The 23178-nt window shown below is 46.9% G+C and overlaps 1 protein-coding gene across 1 annotated transcript in view; it reads right to left on the bottom strand.

The window, feature by feature from the left end:
• Positions 1-13932, bottom strand: part of scmh1 (Scm polycomb group protein homolog 1) — a 229958-nt gene extending 216026 nt beyond the window's left edge. The window contains exons 1-2 of the mRNA XM_070898789.1: positions 13861-13932; positions 8933-9006 (exon numbers count right to left, since the gene is read on the bottom strand). Coding sequence (XP_070754890.1) covers positions 8933-8957 — 25 coding nt within the window. The 5' untranslated portion in view covers positions 8958-9006; positions 13861-13932. The remainder of the gene's footprint in view (positions 1-8932; positions 9007-13860) is intronic.
• Between the last annotated feature and the right edge of the window lie 9246 nt (positions 13933-23178).

The raw sequence follows: 23178 nt of genomic DNA, 5'->3' as shown, positions 1-23178 counted from the left end.
GAAAGGTAAAGAGCACCCAGCCCAACCAGTCCGCCCCACACAACTGCGACACCCCTTATACTGAAACATTCTACACTCCACCCCAACCGGAGCCATGTGATCTCCTGGGAGAGGCAAAAAACAGATAAAAACCCAGGCCAATTGGGGAAAAAAAAATCTGGGAAAATTCCTCTTCAACCCATCCAAGCGATCGACACTAGTCCAGATCATCACCCGGGCCATATTCGATTCGCTGCAGTACTTACCATCGTATCTGCGCCAGCCAACAAAGAGGTCATCCAGTCTAATCCCACTTACCAGCTCGAGGTCTGTAAACCTGCAGGTTACAGCACTTCAAATGCTCATCCAAGCACCTTTTAAATATGGTGAGGGTTTCTGCCTCTACCACCATTTCAGACAGTGGAAGACATCAAATAATAAACCGGTTATATCTCCAACTTCTTCCAGTTCTGACGAAGGGTCATCGACCTGAAACGTTAACTCTGTTTCTCTCTGACCCGCTGAGTGTTTCCAGCATTTTCGGTTTTCATTTTACGAATGATAGGTCCAGCTGCATGGGCACATCAATGTGAGGCACCCTGGGGGGAACTTTCAACTTTAGTGGGGGCATAAAACAGGGTGCAGTGGATGGGCCACCTATTATGTACGCCTCACGTGATTTCCCTTTCCACTTAGGTCAAGTGAAAGGGAGAAAAACCGGGCAGGGTACAGAAAGGGCCGCTGATCAGTCAGCGACCGTATCACTCCGCAGCCGAGTCGAAAGTTCTCTCAGATCAGGTTACAAATAGTACGTGAGTTAAGCTCCCTCAACTCTGCCCCATTTCAGAAGAATATCTCCAATGCACCAGTGTGACATTATTTTCCATTTTTCACACCAACCTTCATCATGCCTGTTCGAGTAATGTTGCCATTTCGAGCTAAATTCGAGGCAGTTTTGTGCTGGAGATCCAGGCCTACTTGGACCAGGATTGAGATTGTCAAACTCATTTCACACAGGACCTCCACAGCCTTAAGACCACGAGAAACAGGAGTCGTCGGCCATACAGCCCCTCGAGTCTGCTCCGCCATTCAATACAATCGCGGCTGATCTTCGACCTCAACTCCACTTTTCCGCCCGATTCCCATACCCCTGGAGTCCAAAAGTCTATCGATCTCAGCATTGAATGTACTCAACAACTGAGTCTCCACAGCCCCCTGGGGTAGAGAATTTTAAAGATTCACCACAGTAAGATGAAGAAATTTCTTCTCATGTCAGTCCTAAATGGTGTACCTTTATCCTGAGACTGTGACCCCAGATGCTAAACTCCCCAGCCCGGGAGAAACATCCTCCCTGCATCTACCCGGTCAAACCCTGCAAAAATTTCATACATTTCAATGTGATCGCCTCTCATTCTTCTAAACTCCAGAGAACATAGGCCCATTGTACTCAATCTCTGCTCAGAGGACAACCCTCTCACGCCAGGAATCAATCGAGTCAGACAGAGGAGCCTTTGATCCCATCGGCCTGGGCTGCATCAGAACCCAGAGGTGAAGGTAGAACTGACGGTTCACAACTCCCCCGTTTTTATTCATTTTATTTGAGATTTGATCGAGGTGTTCAAAATCATGAGGGGTCTGGACAGAGTAGATCGAGAGAAACTGTTCCCATTGGTGGAAGGGTCGAGAACCAGAGGACACAGATTTAAGGCGATTGGCAAAAGAACCAAAGGCGACATGAGGAAAAACCTTTTCACGCAGCGAGTGGTTAGGATCTGGAATGCGCTGCCTGAGAGGGTGATGGAGGCAGACTCAATCGCGGCTTTCAAAAGGGAGTTGGATAAGTACCTGAAGAAAAAAATGGCAGAGCTACGGGGAAAAGGCGGGGGAGTGGGACTGGCTGAGGTGCTCTTGCAGAGAGCCGAATGGCCTCCTTCTGTGCTGTAACCGTTCTATGATTCTATGAGGAATAGACAGAGCTCTGCAGAGCACCAACCTCCAAGGTCAGTGTGACTGCCACTATTAGCAATCTCAAATATCAGACACGTTGAACCGCTTACATTGCTACACTTTGTTCAAACATCATTTGTTCATGGGGGTCAGTGTTCATCATAGGCAGTCCCTTGAAATCGAGGAAGACTTGCTTCCACTCCAAAAGTGAGTTCTCAGGTGACTGAACAGTCCAATACGGGAATTACAGTCTCTGTCACAGGTGGGACAGACAGTGGTTGAAGGAAAGGGTGGGTGGGGAGTCTGGTTTGCCGCACGCTCCTTCCGCTGCCTGCGCTTGTTTTCTGCATGCTCTCGGCGACGAGACTCGAGGTGCTCAGCGCCCTCCCGGATGCACTTCCTCCACATAGGGCGGTCTTTGGCCAGGGACTCCCAGGTGTCAGTGGGGATGTTGCACTTTATCAGGGAGGCTTTGAGGGTGTCCTTGAAACGTTTCCTCTGCCCACCTGGGGCTCGCTTGCCGTGTAGGAGTTCCGAGTAGAGCGCTTGCTTTGGGAGTCTCGTGTCCGGGCATGTGGACAATATGGCCCACCTAACGGAGCTGGTCGAGTGTGCTCAGTGCTTCGATGCTGGGGATGTTGGCCTGGTTAAAATTTAGTTCTTTACACACCTTTCACAACCTCGGGACGTCTCAAAGTGCGTCACAGCAATGATGGCAAATGTAAAGAGCAAGATCCCACAGATAGCAATGAGGTGATTTAGCCTCCCCGCTCTCTCCTGAGCTCATCTCATGCAAAAGGCCCACCTCCTACTCCCTTGACCCTATTTCACCAAAATGCTGACCACCCAACATTGTTGCCTGGCCGTCAGACTAGTCGACATTACAAACAATTCCCCCCTCATCAGCATTAACCCTCCACCTTTCAAAAATATCAGTGCTCCCCTCAAATCCATCCTCGATCCCTATCGCCTTGCAAACTACCGCTCCATCTCCAACCTGCCTTTCCTCCCCAAGGTCCTTGAATCTATGGTCGCCTCTAACATCCGTGTCCATCTTCCCTGCTTGTATCTCTCCAATGAAGTTTCCATTCCTCCACAGCAGTAAAATGTCCCAACCAAAATCACAAAACTTTCTTCTGTGACGATGACCATGGTACATTATCCCCTATTCACCGCTCTACAACCTTTGACATGGTTGGCCACAACTCCACCAATGCCTCCCTTCCACCGCCCAGCTGAGAGACTGCCCTCGCTCGGATTCAACTTTTACCGATCTCAAGTCAGAGCATCTCCAGTCTTGGTGCAAGGGCTGGAGGCAGAGCCATCACCTCCGCAGCCCCAGGCCTGTCCCTGCTCCCCTCCGCTTCCTCGTGCGGTGTCTTGGCAGTATCATTGGTAAACATGAGGTCACATTCCAGATGTACAGGAGAACCCCGTTATTCTAACAAAGGGTCATCGACCCGAAACATTAACTCTGCTTCCTCTCTCTCCACAGATGCTGCCCGACCCACTGAGATTTTCAGCATTTTGTGTTTTTATTATTGCTCTACCTCTCCGCCACCTCTCTTGACCCCTCCACTACCTCTGCTCAGTCTGCTGGTCAGACATCCGGTCGTGGAGGAGCTCCAATTACCTCCAGCTAAACATTGGGGAGACCAAAGCCATTGGTCCCGACCACAAACTCCATATATTTTCCAGTTACTCCATTCCCCTACCATGGCACCGTCCCAGATAAAGCCAGACTGTTCACAATCTCAGGTTCATGTTTGACCTCAATATTCTTCCCATCCCAAATAGAAGAGAAATACTTGCATTTATATAGCATCTTTCACGACCACTGGATGTCTCAAAGTACTTTATAGCCAATTAAGTAATTTTTGAAGTGTAGTCACTGTTGTAGGGCCCAAATTGCCCCAATCCCTTTTTCCGGCGCACTTACCTGAGGTGCGGTGATTTTCTGCTCCTAAAATGCCGACAATGTAGCTCCTTATTCTCCCCGCTCCGTGGACTGCCCTGGGGCTTGGCGTGGCGTGGCAGTCACAGCGGGGGGGGGGGGGGCGGAGCTACAGCCCTGCGCTGAAAACAGCGGCGGCGGCTGCACGCATGCGCAGTAGCTCCTCGCTCTCCCAGCACGTCCCGATGCTCACCACCCCTATCCCTGGCCGAGGCGCCTGCCGCAGAGGCTGGCCGCTGCCTTCCCTGCCTCAACCACGCTCCACGATCGGACACCGAGGCATCCAATCTCCCCCTGACCTCCAACCCCGAGACCTCCGATTCCACCCAAGAGACCTCTGGTCCTCCCCTCTGGCCGACAATTGCCTTCCCGGCCTCCGCCCTCCAGTCCCGATGCTCCTTCAGCCCCTGACACTCCTCCAGCTCGAGTCCCGACCTCCGCCCCTGCTGGAAAAGTGTTCACATTTGGCGATGTTGGACGATGAAAACATTGTTTATGAAAGCTTCCTCATCGGCGGCCCGCTGCGTTCCCTAAGGTAGGACTTCTATTTTTATATTTGTTATTTACTGATTGATTTTGGTGCTTTAGGTGCAGGGTTCCTTCTATTTTATTTGTTAATTAATTGCTTATTACTTTTTGTGCTTTGTTTGGTGCTTGGTGGTGCTTTAAATTTAGTTACGCGCCGATTCCTTAACTGTAAGTAAGGTCTTTCTGTGCAGACAAAAGTGGACACATACGCTGCCCTAAGTTAGTTTAGTACAACTTTTTTCTGGCCAAGTTGCCATAAATGGCGTAAGTGGCTGGGAACGCCCCCTTTTGAAAAAAAAACTGACCTAACAAAAAACCTGACCAACTCACTTACACTGGTGTATATTAAAATGGCGTTATTTGCAACTAAAAAGATACACCAGAAAAATCAAGTTGCACCTAAAAAAAAAAAACAGTGCATCTTAAGGGGAAAGCTGGGTCCGTAATGTGGGAAACGCAGCAGCAAATTGCGCACAGCAAGCTCCCACAAACAGCAATGTGATAATGACCAGATGATCTTTGCCAAGCAGTTGATCACCACTCCTAAAACCCACTCCTTTGGTTTTGCATCCATTAACAGAAAAAGTTACACATCGGTGGAGAGGTCTGGGATGTTTTCCGCTGGCAGTGGCATGATATAGATGCAGGTTGTCACTGAACAACCAGTTAATCTGCTTAACGGTGTTACGTGAGCAATGATTGTTGGCAAGGACACATGGAACACTCCCTGCTCTTCTTTGTACGAGTGCCTGAGTTAGTTTATGTCCAATTGAGCAGGCAGGGACTCAGTTTAATATCTCAGCCAAAAGGTAGCAACTCCAGGAAGGCAGCCTAAGGGCCAGCTCCCATCATGTGCCTCGGAGGAAGATTTGACTCCACAGTGTGGACTCTGGAGGAGGGATCGTCATTGAGCCAAACTCAGACTTCGACCCACCCAGTGCAACAACATAAAATGAAAAAAAGACTTGCATTTATATAGCGCCTTTCACGACCATCAGATGGCTCAAAGTGCTTTACAGCCAATGAAGTACTTTTTGAAGTGTAGTCACTGTTGTAATGTGGGAAACGTGGCATCCATTTTGCACACAGCAAGCTCCCACAAATAGCAATGTGATAATGACCAGATAATCTGTCTTTTTTTGTTATGTTGATTGAGGGATAAATATTGGCCTCAGGACACCGGGGATAACTCCCCTGCTCTTCTTCAAAATAGTGCCATGGGATCTTTTACATCCACCTGAGAGAGTAGACGGGGCCTCGGTTTAACGTCTCATCTGAAAGACGGCACCTCCGACAGTGCAGCACTCCCTCAGCACTGCACTGGGAGTGTCAGCCTAGATTTTTGTGCTCAAGTCTCTGGAGTGGGACTTGACCCCACAACCTCCTGACTCAGAGGCGAGAGTGCTACCCACTGAGCCATGGCTGACAATAAAAGTAACTTGCTCTTCCATATGAAAAGAATTCTCCAATTAGCTCGTTTATAGCCTCCAAACTTGAAGTGCATTAGTCTCCTCTTAGAAAGCCTAGCAGACACCATGTAGAAAACGAAGATCAAATTTATTTATTCGTGCACGGGATGTGGGTGTCACTGGCGAGGCTGGCATTTATCGCCCATCCCTAATTGCCCTCGAGAGGCTGGCGGTGAGCCGCCTTCTTGAACCGCTGTAGTCCGTGTGGTGATACTTCTTTGCAGTGGTTGTGTACAACGGAGTGTCTCACTGGGCCATTTCAGAGGGCAGTTAAGAGTTAATCACATTGCTGTGGGTCTGGAGTCACATCTCGGCCCAGACCGGGTAAGGACGGCAGATTTCCTTCCCTAAAGGACATCGGTGAATCAGATGGGTTATTCTGGCAATCTGCTAGTTTCATGCTCACCATTACTGACACCAGCTTATTTTTTTTAAATTGTAGATGTATTTAATTAATTGAATTTAAATTCCCCGGCTGGGATTTGAACTCGGGTCTCCGGATCATTAGCCCATTTTAATTCATCAATTTTAACAAAGTGTTAATTAATGAGATTTTAATGTTGTGGAAAGAGAGCCTTTAGCCTTCTAATGTAAACCAAAAATTATTTTTGGGGTTACTTGATCCATAATCAGTAAATATGGAGAACTGCTGACCCATCGTAGACACATCGCTTCATCTGTTGCCTGCAGAGAAAGTTTAAAGATTTTGGTTCCATGAGCTGGATTTTCGGGTCATTTGCAATCGGGTTTATCGGGTATTGACCCTCCGCGGCGAATAATGGGGCGGTGCAGTGTTTTGAGCCCAGGCACGATCCTCGGGTCGGTTATTGTGGCGGCACTGCGCTGGGTGTATAACAGCTTGCCGTGAGACACCGACAGAAGTTTCCACAATCAGCCGACCCGTACGCAGCGAAACACGCCCCGTGATGACCACCAGGGAGAACACCGCGGTCCCCCCTTGCCGGCGGTGGTGTGGTGGATCGACTGCAACGGTCAGATACAGGGCCCAAATTTCGGCCTCAGTTGCTCCTGATTTTTTGGAGCAACTGGTGTAGAACGGAGTATCTTAGAAATTCAAATTCTCGGCATTTAGTTTGGTCCAGTTCGAGTCAGTTAGAACAGTTTCACTTTGGAACAGAATTTTTTTTTCAACAGGGGGCGTGTCCGGCCACTTACGTCTGTTTTCAAAGTTTAGGCAGTGAAAACTTACTCCAAACTAACTTAGAGTGGAGTAAGTGAAGATTTTTGTACGCTCGAAAAAACCTCGTCTACACTTTAGAAAATCAGGCGTAGGTTACAAATTAGGTGTAGGGAATGGGGGGGGGGGGGGAGGAGTCGGGGTCGGGTCTGGTCCGGGGGGGGGGGGGGGGGGGGGGGAAACCAGGAGTCGAGTCGGGTCGGGAGGAAGCAGGAGCTGGGCGTGGGAGGCAGCCTTATTCACGCAGCCCCAGTGAGGCCGTTGGGCCAGGGCTAGGGGCTGCGTGCTTCGGGCCCCTTCCACAAAGTTTTGAGCGCCTGGAGCTACTGCACATGCGCGTCCACTGTAGTGCGCATGTGCAGAGGTCCCAGCACTCTTTTCAGCGCAGGGACCTGGCTCCGCCCCCTACAGCTCATGTTGCGCTGCGCCCGGCTCCAGAGGACCAGCAGGGAGCCGGAGAATCTGTACGTTTTTTTTTTAGGCGCACTTTGTGGCGCGAAAAATGGGCGTCCAGGTTGGGGCTGCGCCGTTCTAGGCGTGGTCCGAAACCTGGGCCCATAGTGTTTATTTGTTTATATTTTTGCAGCGATGTGTGGTGTAAGGGTATTGGCAATGTTTTTGTGTATTCCCCCCCCCCCCACCGGCAAGGCCGCTCTCCGAGCGCTCCCGGCCCCACACTAACGTTGGCGAGCTTCCCGTTGCTCACTGCGAAAGTTGTACAACGCCTCCCTCTGCGCTGCGTCCCCGTTGCAAGGCACAAATGGCAAATGTTGCTCCACAAAGCGCAAACATTAATCGGCGGTAAATTTCCCGCTCCGCCTCAATTTGCGCCCCGAAAACGGCAAAGCCGAAAATTCAGCCCCAATTCCTTAATCTTTCCCCCATATTTTTCTGTCAGCTGTGGCTCAGTGGGCTGCACTCCCGCCTCCGAGTCAGCAGGTTGTGGGTTCAAGTCCCACTCCAGGGACTTGAGCACAAAAATCTAGGCTGACACTCCCAGTGCAGTGCTGAAGGAGTGCTGCACTGTCGGAGGTGCCGTCTTTTGGATGAGACGTTAAACCGAGGCCCCGTCTGCTCTCTCCGGTGGGTGTAAAAGATTCCACGGCACTATTTCAAAGAAGAGCAGGGGAGTTATCCCCGGTGTCCTGGGGCCAATATTTATCTCTCAATCAACATCAACTAAAAGATTATCTGGTCATTTCACATTGCTGTTTGTGGGAGCTTGCTGTGCGCAAATTGACTGCCGTGTTCCCTACATTACAACAGTGATTGCACTCCAAAAAGTACTTCATTGGCTGTAAAGCGCTTCGGAACGTCTGGTGGTCGTGAAAGGCGCTATATAAATGCAGTCTCTCTTTCTGCTTTCCCACTTTTTTTTACTCCTTTAGATCAATATTACGTTACTTTGACGACAATCTAAAACAAATCACAAAATGTTGAACCGATACATTTCTTTTCCATTCTCCACCAAAGGATCAGTCTTTATCCGTGTGTCCATCGGTCGGACTTCTAATAGCCAGTTTTCTGCCGAACCTATGGAACGTTTCAACTCTGCTTTAGATGCAATATTCATCAACCTCAGCAAGAACAAGGCCCAGAGAGGTAGAAGGTCCCACTTGGACAGGGCACAGAGACTTCAACTCATTGCACCTTACTTAACAGTAGCTTCATTTTTGCTTTCCCAAATTGGGGCTATTACACGGGATTCTGGGACTTCTACCAACGTCTTGAGTCTCCCATTCTGCAACTCTGTCCATTTTTTCTGCGGAGAACAGCGAACCTGTGGCCTTGCCGATCACTGGCAACAGTTAAGTTGGGACAGTGAATTGTTCATTTTAGCAGATTGTCAGCACTCACCTTTTTGAGGTCCCGGCTTTCTCATTGTAGAGAAATACACCGTTGATGCACTCCGATCGGCCCAGATCTGGATCCTGCAAAGAGGGAAAAATAAATAAGCAAATCAAACTACAGCATCTCACTGATCGTGCTCGAGTCTCCGACCAGTGACATAGCCAAAAGCCAAGAAATAAACGGTAGGACATGTAAAATGTACCTGCCCTCGGGCCAAGTTAGGAAAGAAGAAAACTGAAACTACTTGGTGAGGTGGACCAGGGAACGGCAGCATAGTGGTAATGTTACAGGTCCAGAGGCCCAGACAAATGATCTAGAGATAGGGGTTCAAATCCCACCATGGCAGCTGGGGAATTTAAATTCAATTAATTAATCAGCCGTGGCTCAGTGGGTAGCACTCTCGCCTCCGAGGTGGAAGGTCATGGGTTCAAATCCAACTTAATTAACAGTGCAGTGCTGAGGGAGTGCTGCACTGCCGGAGGTGCTGTCTTTCAGATGAGAAGTTAAACCGAGGCCCCGTCTGCTCTCTCAGATGGACGCAAGAGATCCCATGGCATTATTTTGAAGAGCAGGGGAGTTATCCCCGGTGTCCTGGGCCAATATTTATCCCTCAATCAATATTAAAAAGAACAGATTATCTGGTCATTATCACATTGTGGGAGCTTGCTGTGGGCAAATTGGCTGCTGCATTTCCTACATTACAACAGTGACTACACTCCAAAAGTACTTTATTGGCTGTAAAATGCTTTGCGATGTGGTGCAGCGCTCCCTCAGCACTGCGCTGGAGTGTCATGAAAGGCGTTATATAAATGCAAGTCTTTCTTTCTATCTAAATCTGGAATTAAAAAGCTATCAGTAATGGTGACCAGATTGTCGTTAAAAACCCATTTGGTTCAATGGAAATCTGCTGTCCATTCCCGGACTGGCCTGTACATGACTCCAGACCCACAGCAACATGGTTGACTCTGAACTGCCCCCTGAAATGGCATAGCAAGCCACGAAGAGCAATTCGGGATGGACAATAAAGGCTAACCTTGCCAGCGACACCCACATCCCGTGAACAAATTTTAAAAAACAGAAGGATAGACATGGGAAATTACTATATAAAGCTATTCATCGCAACCCAATACAAAGCTTGGTGCATCATCAGGTCCACAGGGTGAAACTGGACAAAGGGCAGGAACAGGCAGAAGGACATTTTGCCACTGTTCGAGGACATGCCCGATATTTAGTTCCATTAAATTCGATGGAACGGAATATCGGGCGGAGCGTATAATAAGCAACCAACGGTTTCACCACCCTGCCCAATTTCACCCCCCAGATATCCAACCGTTTTAACAATCTCACTGAATGGCGGAGCAGGCTCGAGGGGCCGAATGGCTCACTGCTGGCTCCTAATTCTTATGTTAATCAACTTGAGAAAGGTAGAATCCAAGTGGGATGAGCTAACGAAAACGGACTGGAGAGCACTTAAAAGGGGAGAAAGCGCAAAGAAATACTTTACAGAGTACGGAACAGTGACATACCATTAAAAAGGAGAAAAACAAATAGTTACGGGACTGAGGAGAATAAGGGCGAAAAATAGATTGTTCCGAATGTATAAAGCTAAGGGTCACTTGGTGAACAAATCCAAATAAAGAGGCAACATAAGGATGTTGTGAAACTGGTCCGGAATACAGGGAGTATTAAAAAAAGTGCAAAGCAATTCTCTAAACACTTGTAGAAGGCAGGTGAAAATAGAGATAGTGAGTATGTTGAAAGATCCTAACAGGCGACATGATATCAAGTTATCAATAGATTGCAAATATACTGAACAAATTATTTGGTGCTCACAGAGACGACCCTTGGCAGTGTCCCCAGCACAGACGTTGAATTTCCTGAGAGGGGAGGCAGAAGTAGTATTAAAATAAATAGAAATTTCAGACAGTGCAGTTACTAATAGCCCCGGGACCTCCAGGCTTAGATGAACTTCACACACAGACACTATGAAGTATTTAGATCTAACCTATCTGTGCACCTTCCCCCGGGAGGACAAGTGAATACAGGTTCAAACTAGTAAACGGCAACCTTCGCATTGATCATCAGGAGATTCTTCCTGCAGAGTGTGAGCAACATTTGGGATGGACTTCCGGACAGCATGGTGGAGGCAAGACCCTGGAACTGTTCATGAAACAATTAGATGCAGCAATGGAGAGAGACTGGAGCTGCTCTCAACTAATTAATACGTGCCAACAGACCTGACTCATGAATAATTATTTTTGGCCTGGAATTTGCAGTTCCAATGAAGGCGGACACACAGCAGCGTACGCTATCGTCGACCTTCAAAAAGGCCCCACAAGTACTGTACATGTACGACAACACGGAACTTGCAATCTATCAAGGTCCGCCTCGACTGGTTTACCGCACCGAAAGTAGAAACACTTCGCTGCCGCAGGGTTGGGCTATTTGCCCAACTGCTGCCCGGCAAATGCCCACAAAACCCTTCAGCCTGGTAAAAGTAGGTGCAAGGCCTGCTTTCGCCAACGTAAGGGTTAATATCAATCAGAAATTAAAAACGTAAAAATAAAAAAGTTACGGACAAACATTTCAAATTAGCTTATGCAAATTTTGGCCCGGATTAAAATGATTTTACAAAAAATTACATTTTGCTTTATCAAAAGGGACTTTTAATTAAATTTGAAAATGGGAACATTTATTTTTATTCCAGTTGTATAAATTATTTAATTATTTGGGGATTCCTCCAATGTTCACGGGGATTCTGTCCGTAAATAGAACCCCCATAAGCAGATTAGGAATCTCCCTTCCTGATTGGAGGACCTGACCCACGTGATCTCAGGGACGCTTCCAAAGCGCCTGTGTCCCTGTGCTCCGTGAGCCTTTACGTGGCCCACCTGGAGGACCAGGACCCGAAGACGCCGCAGCTGGAGGTAGGTGTGGATATTTCTATCGGGTCAGAGGCGTATTCCGGAAGTACGCCTCCGACCACAAATTCCGGGCCTTTATACCATCGGGTATTCGTTTTTCCTCAGTCCTGTATTTTCCTGCATAACAAAAGAAATATATCGTGGGGATGTATAACTGTGAGAATTAGGGTAGAGGTTCCTTGTGTGGTTCATGCAAGAGTAAAACAGTGTGTGCATAGAGCAGCTGAATGCAGAAAGGAGACTCATTTGCTCAGTCATGGTCTGCTGTGTAGAAGTCGTGTTTTCAAACACTCGGGTGATTATGAAGTAACTCAGGGAACAGAGTCAGCTTTTGAAGTTCAACAGAGATCTCAATGTAGGAGTTTAAAAAAAAAAGTTCACCATCCATCCTCATCCCAATAAAACGTGATCGCACGCACACAATAAACCATTGACCGCCCAGCAGCAAGGTAACACTCACTGTGTAACGCACACGTGCGCTTCTGGGATTCGGTGCAAGACAACAGTATAAAAGCTGGAAATATGATGCTGCCTGCATTTGTATTTCACCCATCCCCTTGACATTTTGATGGCAACATTTTTTTGCCAAGCAGGAAGACCAACAGATGGAGACTGGCACACATGGGGCGCGAGGCTCCGTTTGAGTATCACTCAACCGGGACCACATAATGAATATAAAAGTGCCTTAAGATTTCGGTAAAGTGTGTGATGATGGACACATTACTCGAGCAGTAAAGTTATAGACATGTCCCTTCCTTACATAAGTTTTTTTCTCCATTTTGTTTCATTAAAAGACAGATTTGCATTTATACAAGCACCTTTCATGACCACTGGATGTCCCAAAGCGCTTTACAGCCAATGAAGTACTTTTTGGAGTGCAGTCACTGTTGTAATGTAGGAAACGTGGCAGCCAATTTGCGCACAGCAAGCTCCTACATACAGCAATGTGATAATGACCAAATAAACTGTTTTAGTGATGTTGATTGAGGAATAAATATTGGCCCCAGGACACCGGGGAGAACTCCCCTGCTCTTCTTCACAATAGTGCCATTAAAGGGTGACTTACTAGTAGTTAAATGCCTATCTCTGGTAGCGATAGTACGAGGAGCAATGGGAGACAATGCAATAAGATCACACACATCAAACTGGATAAGCTGATGTGCGATTTTTAACCGATTGCTACCAACACACCAAATAAGCAGTGTGACAACAAACACTGCATTCAATGCAATGGGCATGACAACATAGTTCACATGCAAGCAAGGATTGAAATGCCTAGCTCAAAATCCCCCCCCCCCACCCCGCAGAATTGTTACCTTTATTAAAAAAAATACAGGCCTTGAAATTTCACTGTGGAATAATTGCACACAAATGTTCAACATTTTCACCTAAAATTCCTCACTGCTGGATTAGCAAGGTTTTAACCGGTTTTAAAATAAAATGGGTGAATGCCGTCTCTAATACTCAGGATAATTCCAGAGGAACACAATAAGCGGCAGGACACAATGACGCAAGTTCAAGATCATTACTGGTTCCGATTGCGGGATTAATACTGATCATTTGCAGTCGGTATATTTGCATGCCCACCACCTTTGGCAATCTGTCTCGCTCCCCGACAATCAGAATCAAAAACCAATAATCACACCACAGAAAGCAGGAGCCCGAGAGCACCAACTGCATGCTGGCAAAATACCAATTGCTGGAGTAAAATTAGAGAATAATGGACAGCAAGGGGCAATTACAAGGCATTATCTCAAATAGATTTAGAACACATGACAAACCAGGAGAACAAACTAATCGGTTTATCATCAGATTCCTAAATTCAGATCGAATCCGCAACACTCCCATATATTCACTTTTTAAATAAAATCTATGGGACTGGAGACAGATTCCCTGGGTCCGATTTTTGGCGACCTTGTGACCGGGATTTCGCCGCGATTTGGCCCTCCACGGCAAAAACCCGGCCGGCGGGATCCCCGGGCACCTGTTTGTGGCAGCGCTTCCACGTACCCCGCGGAGAGGTGCAACGCCACGGATTGCGTTACCGGTGTACTTTCGTCACTCTCCACCACGCCCAGAATACCGACGGGTCAAACCTGCCGGTGCAGCACTGCCAGCAGCGGTAAGTCTGAAGACCTACAGAAAAGGTAAGTTAAAGTTTTTATTTTTTAATTCTTTCAAAGATTTAGTGTAATGGTTTTGCAAACGTTTTTTGCAATTTGTTGTTTGTTTTCCCCCCCTCCCAAGGCAGCACTACCGGCCACGGACTAAAGTTGCCGAAACTCACGGTTTGCGCCGCGAATCCTCGTGTAACGCCGATTTTACCGATGTAAAGACCGAAAGTTAGGCCTAAAAAAGGCAATTTTGGCGTAAAACTACCGTTGTCACAAAAACCCGAAAATCCCGCCCGTTCTCTCTGTTTCCTCACTAACAAGATGGCTTACTGCGAGCATCAACAGCTCCCACAGTCGGTGTGGTTGATTCTTGAGACCGCCTATAATGATACGAAACATACGAACAATGACGGATAGATAAAGACCCTCTCGCCCATCCAGCCTGTCCCACACAATTGCAATGCCTTGTGTATCAGCACATATACTCTCCACCCCACCCCAAACCAAGAGATCTCTTCGGACTTGCAAAAGAACATTAAAAACCCCAGCCAATTTGGGAAGAATAATCTGGGAAATTCCTCTCCGACCCATCTAGGCGATCGAAACTAGTCCCAGAGATCACGCCGGCCGGCCATTAAATTCCCTGCAGTACCTACCCTTCTGTAAGGATTAATCTCCGCCGTAGCCACAAACAAATCCAGCTTTTGCTTGAAGGAATTCAGTGAGTCTGCATCCACCACATGGAACGGCAGCTTATTCCAGAGGTCTACTGTTCTCTGGGAAAAGAACCACCTCCTGATATCTAACCTACAACTTAAATGTGTGCCCCCTGGTCCTGCTTAACCTATTTAATTGAAATAAACTGTCAGCTGGAACACCATCTATTCCCTTCATTGTCTTATGAACCTCAATCATATCCCCCCCAAGTGTTCGCTGCTCTAAGGAAAAGAGTCCCAATTATTAATTGCGATAATGCATTTCCCGGTGTCCATTCCAGTGCACACATCAGCTGCCACTCCGAACCCGAGCCATTCAAAACTTTGCCACATTTTCTTCCCTCTTTTCCTTTCTCTCTATCCCTACCTGACCTCTCTCTCCTGTCATAAGCACATCAGAATTAGGAGCAGGAGTCGGCCATTCGGCCCCTCGAGCCCACTCTGCCATTCAATAAGATCATGGCTGATCTTCGACCTCAACTCCACTTTCCCGCCCGATCCCCATATCCCTTGATTCCCTGAACATCCAAAAATCTATCGATCTCAGCCTTGAATATACTCAAAGACTGAGTCTCCACAGCCCTCTGGGGCAAAGAATTACAAAAGATTCACCACCCTCTGAGCGAAGAACTTACTCCTCATCTCAGTCCTAAATGGCCAACCTCTTATTCTGAGACTGTCATCCCTGGTTCTAGACTCCTCAGCCCAGGGAAACATCCTCCCTGCATCTACCCTGAAAGAATGTTGTATGTTTCAATGAGATCACCTCTCATTCTTCTAAACTCTAGAGAATATAGGCCTGGTCTATTCAATCTCTCCTCCTAGGACCCCATCCCAGGAATCATTCTGGTGAACCTTTGTTGCAAGTACATCCTTTCTTCTGTACCCCACCCACCCTTCCCTCTCACCACCGTCTGCCCCACCTGCACAGAGACTGTAGATCCCGCATTGGACTCTTCAGTCACCTGAGAACTCATTAGTGTAAGCAGAGACCAAAGGAGACCAAAATTGTGCTCAATACTCCAGGTGTGGTCTCACCAGTGCCCTATATAACTGTAGTAGAAACATAGAAATTAGGTGCAGGAGCAGGCCATTCGAGCCTGCACCGCCATTCAATAAGATCATGACTAAGATGTCTTTACTCTTATACTCGAATCCTCTTGTAATAAAGGCCAACACAGCATTTGCTTTCTTAATTGCTTGCTGTACCTGCATGTTAACTTTCAGTGATTGGTGTACAAGGACACCCAGGTCTCTCTGAACACCAACATTTCCCAATCTCTCACCATTTAAAAAAATACTCTGTGTTGCCACTTTTCCAACCAAAGTGAACAACTTCACATTTCTCCACATTATATTCCATTTGCCATATTCTTGCCCACTCACTTATCCTGTCTACATTCCCTTGAAGTCTCTTTGTATCCTCCTCACAACTTACATTCCCAAGCACTGCATTGAATTGGTATTGGTGAATGATAGTTAATGCCCAATATATAATTTGCCTCTAATTCACACTATTTATTTCCTTCTCCATCGGTTACTTCCTCGATCCTTAAATTGCATTGGTTAAGGAGATAGTTCTGGGACCCGACACTCATGAGGTCCCAGAAGTACTGTTAACTTTGCCGTAAGTTGATAATTCGCAGTTCCAGTGGGGGAGGGAAAATCCAACTTACAGCATTCACCGCAAGATGCATTTTCTGGGCCAAAATATTTAACATTAGAATTGCTTAACTTTGTGCATAAGAGAAAAGATTTTAACGTGTATCATTTGCAGTTTACATTAATATTCTTAGTGTCAGCCGTGGCTCAGTGGGCAGCACTCTCGCCTCTGGGTCAGAGGCCTGTAGGTTCAAGTCCCACTCCAGAGACTTGAGCACAAAAAAAAAATCCAGGCCGACACTCCCAATGCAGTGCTGAGGGAGTGCCGCACTGTCGGAGGGGCAGTGCTGTTCTGTCGAGGTGCTGTCTTTCAGATGAAAGCAGGCACTCATAGTATCTATGTTGCATCAGACCTATTAACAGACAAAACTAAACCGAGGCCCCGTCTGCTCTCTCAAGTGGGCATAAAAGATCCCACGGCACTATTTTGAGAAAGAGCTGGGGAGTTCTCCCCGGTGTCCTGGGGCCAATATTTATCCCTCAAATCAACATCACTAAAATAGATTATCTGGTCATTATCACATTGCTGTTTGTGGGAGCTTGCTGTGCGCAGATTGGCTGCCGCATTTCCTACATTATAACAGTGACTACACTTCAATGTCTGTAAAGTGCTTTGGAATGTCCGGTGGTCGTGAAAGGTGCTATATAAATGCAAGTCTTTCTTAATACAGAGAATGTTAATTCAGTTAGGTAGTCTAACCAAATATAACTTAGCTACTTCCATCAAACCTAAACACTCATAATTAAAATATTAGCCAGTAAAATGGTATGAAGATGAAATATGATGTGCATGTCAAATATGGTTTCAGGTCTAGCAGTGTGCAGTGTGTCTGTCTTTAGCTCCATCAACCCCACCGCCTCACATTTCGATTCCATCACCATAGCAGCACAGTACAACTAACATATAATGGCAACAAAAAGTTTATGTTCAAAAATTTCTGGGAGTTAAAGGTTCAGGGCCTCTTGATATCCGTCAATTGTTTGTGGCATCAGAACCTTAAATTGAAGACCTTTCACGGCCCTGTAACTCCCCCTTATGTACTGATTATTCTGTAGATTTTTATTATAACTAGAAAAATAGCCCTTCTCCAAACAAATTGCACAGTACTGAAGTATACTTTATATCCACTCCAAGTATATATTCCTGATACATGTGCAATCGAGCTGGACCAATGCCAGCTGATAATGTGGGCTCGTCCTCACGCACACTATGACTGTGTAACAAGCCCGTTACCCTGCACAGTTTGTGTTGACATGAGGCAAGAGGTGCAAGACCATGGCCGGGAGGGCAGCTCCTGCTGCTTTTGACTTCACACAAGCTGCAAAATAACACCATCAGCAGGAAGCTCCCAGTGGGCCAATTAGGAATGTTTTAAAACCTAGTATTTATTAATCTTTTTCTTCATAAGAAAGTCAATGTGGCAAGCGACTGCCCAACAAGAAAACATGATCAGCATTAAATGTCTTTGTGTAAAGCTTGTTGAGTGCATGAAAAGAGAGAGCTCCACTTTTGCTCGGCAATGTGCAACACAAATGATGACAATGTTGCTAGCTCCACATCTTTCTAAATCAGTACTTCTCATAATCACAGTCCAGTGCCTGCAGTACTGCAATGTCTTCATTCTCCCTAAAGTTACACATTCTCTCTCTCTGTGTGTCCATCAACCTAAACCACCTTGCATTTATATAGCATCTAAACACAGAAAATGTCCCAAAATGCTTCACGACTGAGAAACAAATTCTCAGCAGCAGTACGAGAGATAATTAGAAACATGGTTGAACAGAGTGTTTTGTGATTCGCTCCTGGGATGTGGGCGTCGCTGGCAAGGCCAGCATTTATTGCCCATCCCCAATTGCCCTTGAGAAGGTGGTGGTGAGCCGCCTTAAGAACATAAGAATTCGGAGCAGGAGTCGGCCATATGGCCCCTCGAGCCTGCTCCACCATTCAGTAAGATCATGGCTGATCATCGACCTCAACTCCACTTTCCTGCCCGATCCCCATTACTCTCAATTCTCCTAGACTCCAAAAATCTATTGATTGCAGCTTTGAATATATACAGAGCCTTCTTGAACCGCTGCAGTCCGTGTGGTGAAGGTGCTCCCACAGTGCTGTTAGGGAGGGAGTTCCAGGATTGTGACCCAGCGACGATGAAGGAACGGCCGATATATTTCCAAGTCAGGATGGTGTGTGACTTGGAGGGGAACGTGGAGGTGGTGGTGTTCCCATGCGCCTGCTGCCCTTGTCCTTCTAGGCAGTAGAGGTCGTGGGTTTGGGAGGTGCTTTAAGAAAGTTTTCAAGGTGAGGGGAAAGGTAGCAAGGCCCAAGGAGATCAGACAGAAAATGCAAGATACACAGAGCATACACGAGATCCGGAGGGGGAAAAAAAAAATCTAAAAACAGCTGAAGTCTCTGCCAATGAAGGTGAAATGGGGAAGGAAGGAGGGACACAAAGTTGGAAACCAGGCTACCATAGGTACAGGAAGGACGGATAGATTGGGGAAAGGCTGTGTAGAGAAATGTAGATGGGCACAAGGAGCCAATGGAGGTCATGAGGCCAGGGATGATGGGCAAGTGGACTTATTATGGGACAGGATACGAGCAGCAGAGCTTTGCACGAGCTGCTGTTTATGGAGGCACGAGTTCAGGAGATTGGCAAGGAGTGATTTGGAGATGATTAGGAGTAACAAAAGCTGTGGGTTTCAGTGACAGTGCAGGTGAGGTGGGGCAGAGGAGAGAAATGCTGCAGAGTTGGAAATAGGTGTGAATTTTCCCTTCATTATTTGTAGTGAAATAGTAAAATTATAATTTCGCTACAAAACAGCTCGCATATGAAGTTATCCCTGCAGTCCTTATTTTGCATTATTTGCAGTGAGGAGAGTTGTCAAACCAGCACTTTGATCCCCACCCAAGTTATTATAAAGGCAAAAAGAGTGGAAGCTTACAGGGCAGTCCTGATCGGGACCTTTAAGACTTGTGGGAAATTAAACTTAATAAACGCTAAGCATCAAGATTGAGGTGAAGCAGATAAACACTCTATAGAAAGCAATCCAGACCAAATAGTCAACTAGTCACTCATGGCATGGACTGGTCATTTGCGATATGGGAGATTAAGAGGCACAGTGAGCAACTTGTTCCGTCTGCAGCCTCAAAGTTTCTGGCCTGACTGCTTACCAAAATAGATTTACAAAGACGATCGGCTCATACTGTACCTTCAAACGCTCTGTGCTTTTGTGAAGGCCAAAATGCTCCTGATTTAATACTGCTTTGCACACACTTAAATTCCAGTGCTCATTACTGCACTGAAAGCTGCAACAGCCCTTTCCCAGACATTCATCAATTCAGGTAATCCTCAAGTTCAAATCCAATTAGTGATCTTGACGTGCAGCATGCTTTACGATCGCAAGCTTCCTGGAGACAAATATATCTGCAATGAAATGAAAACACAATTTTAAAAAGGAAAGGGATTCAGATAATCAGATGTAAACTAAGGAACAGATCTTCACCTCACACCTTTCACTGTATTCCTTCAGGAGACCTCACAGCGGGATACTGAACGTCAGTTATTTCCCCCCACCCCCACCCCACCCCACCACATCTACCCTGGCATGCACACGATTCCCTATTTCAGAGGGTACACAAACCTGCTCCTGCTGCCCTCCGACATGCATGAGATTCTTCACTGATTCTCACTTTCCCTATGGAGATCTGCCCAGGTCCCATTCTGCAGCTTCCTTGAGCAGATAGTCCAGTTTAGGTTGGAAAAGGACCACATGGGCAATGTGGGCCTGTACAGCGCCTTGCTATGGCACCATACTTCTGTGCAGAATGATGCAAATCTAACTGTCCTTCATCTGTTGAGAGGTGGGAAGAGGACAGTTACAATGTCACAAGAAGAACATCGTTTGTACGACTAATATTTTGAGGAAACACCAATTGTATTCCTTCTGCACCAAACTGGAGATCTGGGATAAAGCTTTAAGCTGGTGCACAAGCAGATCCCACAGAATCAGAGACATTTACAGCACGGAAGGAGGCCATTTGGCCCATCGTGTCCGTGCCAGCTGATTGAGGATTAGACTGGATAGCTCTCTTTCCAGCTCTTGGTCCATAGCCCTATAGATTACGGCACTTTAAGTGCACATCCAAGGGTTTCTGCCTCTACCACCCTTTCAGGCAGTGAGTTCCAGACCCCCATCATCCAACTCCCTCTAAACCTCCTACCAATTACTTTAAATCTATGCAGAAATTATACAGTTATTGCAAGTGAACGGTTGTTGATCCCTCTGCTAAGGGAAATAGGTCCTTCCTATCCACTCTATCTAGACCCCTCATAAATTTATACACCTCAATAAAGTCTTCGCTCAGCCTCCTGTGTTCCAAAGAAAACACCAGCCTATCCAATCTTTCCTCATAGCTGGATTTCTCCAGTCCAGGCAACATCCTGGTAAATCTCCTCTGCACCCTCTCCAGTGCAATCACATCCCAACCCTTCGGGTTACAATACAAAGCCAGTAACTCCAAGCACAATGACAAACAGTTGTTGTCACAACATATTGACCGGCGGCACTGTGTGATGTGACACATGTGGTTGGAGTCTGTAAATTCCGCCACTGCACACTTACTCTCCGCCCCCCCCCCCCCCCCCCATGGAAGAGTTCCAGGATTGATGCATTTTTTTTAAATAAATGTTTCCAATCTTCTGACGGGTATGTGCCCTTTGAAAAAAACTTAGCTTCTAATTTAGCGTAATAATTCCCAGCTGGAGGCAGCAAGAGCCAATGTTCAATGGCACTGCACCATGTGGAAAGCTAAGGAAGCCTGTTACATTTGCTGGGGGAGCTTTGAAGCTCTTGGCGAGATCAGGGGCATCTGCTGATGAGACAACTGACAGCCAGACCAACATTGTATACAGTCTCTGCTCTGTCAGACAGGGGAGTGGGGGGGTGGTTTCTAAGTCTCTGGGCAGGCACTCTACAAGCCGAAGAAAACTTTGGCCGCTAAAGACATCTGAAAACTAATCGGAGACAACGGTCAAAAATAAAACGTGCTGGCAAATCTCTCCCCCGAACAGTCTAAAATCTGAAACAGAAACATACATCAGTGCCGCCTGGAATTATTTCAGATTGGTTAAAAAAAAAACACACAGGGCAAGGTTTTTGCAGGCACGGCTTCACAAAGCACGGCTCTCCCAATAGACAACTAGTGCGAATCACAAATAAAATAATTTACCCCGGGGTGTGTGTTACTATGAACTCCAGTCTGACTGCGCCGCCAGCAATTCAGTCCAAGATTTGACCCAGAATTTCCAACGCTCTGAGCCCGCTTGTCTGCACCATCCCGTGGCCAAAGTATATGCTAAAAGGATTGGGAATGGCTAACTCCGCTTCTTTTTGGCAAGATCTGCGCTCGCAGTTTTACACTCCACCTGCTTTTTTAAAAAAATATTAAATTTAGAAAAAAAGAGGGGGGGAATCCTTGCCCCCAAGCACGCACACACACACAGACGCTTGCAGTCACATTTGCAAATTACTACTTTCCGAGCAATCCTGGTGAGAAAGAGAGAGAGGAGGAGAGGAAAATATGCAAACATAGATTGTAAAAATGCAAGCTCTGTGCTGGGGGGAGCGGCGCTTTGACTGACGGCTGATGTTAATGTCATCCTTGGTAACCTACAAGGCCCCTCTGCAACAGACGAGGAGGGACAGACAGCAGCACAATGCAACGGGAATAAAACCAGCAAACAGCCCGTACTTGGAGAGAGAGGGGGAGGAGGAGTGCAATGCATAAAAATTGCATAAAGATGCATGCAGCGCCACCGGAGTGTGCAAAGCCTCTCGGAGAGCACGGACACATTTCACTGGCTACATCGCATTTGGATACATTGGACTGGATACATTACATTTGGATACTGCAATGGACACATTGCACGGGATACATTATACTGGATACATTTCAGTGGATACAAAGCGCAGGGGGATACATTTAACCCAGTTACAAAACATGCAGCCCCATTCTGTCTCTTGCTTTTGTTTCCCTCCCCTTGTTTGCAAAAGAGGGTCGGTTGGGATGTTTTTGTCCCGGGTGGTTCCCCCTCCCCATCTCCGCGGGGATCCAGTACTTACTTTTTTTTCCAACAGAGAGAGAGTTTTTTTTTCCTCCTCTTCCTTGCCCCCCCTCCCCTCTCTGGCGTGTCTCAAAGCTTAGATTTCAATCAGTCTCCGCCATATTTGAGGAGTGCGCAGTGAAGGAGCAGAGAGAGAGAGCCCCCCATTTGGATGTGACTCTGAAAGTGCAGACACTGACACTGCACGACCCCTACTGATCAAAGCAAGGAAGCGCCCGGTTACACTGCCGAATGCAGCGGACGCAGCGACTGCTCCCGCAAGCCCCGGGCCCCGGCAGCCCGCAGCCAGACACATTTCACTGCAATTCGGGCATTTCACTCAGGCTTTTGTGCAGGCATCGATTATTTGGTTCTGCTGCCTCCAAGGCGTCATTGTGGGAGGGTCAGAAGATCACTCTGACATCAGTTGTGTGTTTGCACTAACAAGGGGTTTGCAGACAAATCCAAGTTTTAAAATATGCTCGTGTGTGATTTTGGAAAGCTTTTAAGCCAGGTGAAGTTTCCGAAATAGGGAAGCAAATATACTCGCTGTCTTATCCGGGAGGCATCCCAAAGTGTTTCACATCCAATTAATTACTTCCAAGTGTAGCCACTGCTGCATTGTAAACAGACAGGGTAGCCAACTTATGCCCAGCAAGTTTCCACAAGCAGCAATTGGACAAATGATGGTGTGTTGGTTGGGGAGGATGTTAGCCAGCACTTGCTCTTCAA

The sequence above is a fragment of the Pristiophorus japonicus genome, chromosome 14 (assembly GCF_044704955.1).
Source record: "Pristiophorus japonicus isolate sPriJap1 chromosome 14, sPriJap1.hap1, whole genome shotgun sequence".
Lineage (NCBI taxonomy): Eukaryota > Metazoa > Chordata > Chondrichthyes > Pristiophoridae > Pristiophorus > Pristiophorus japonicus.
Note: the sequence above shows the minus strand (reverse complement) of the source record. Positions and strands in the feature narration are given on the sequence as shown.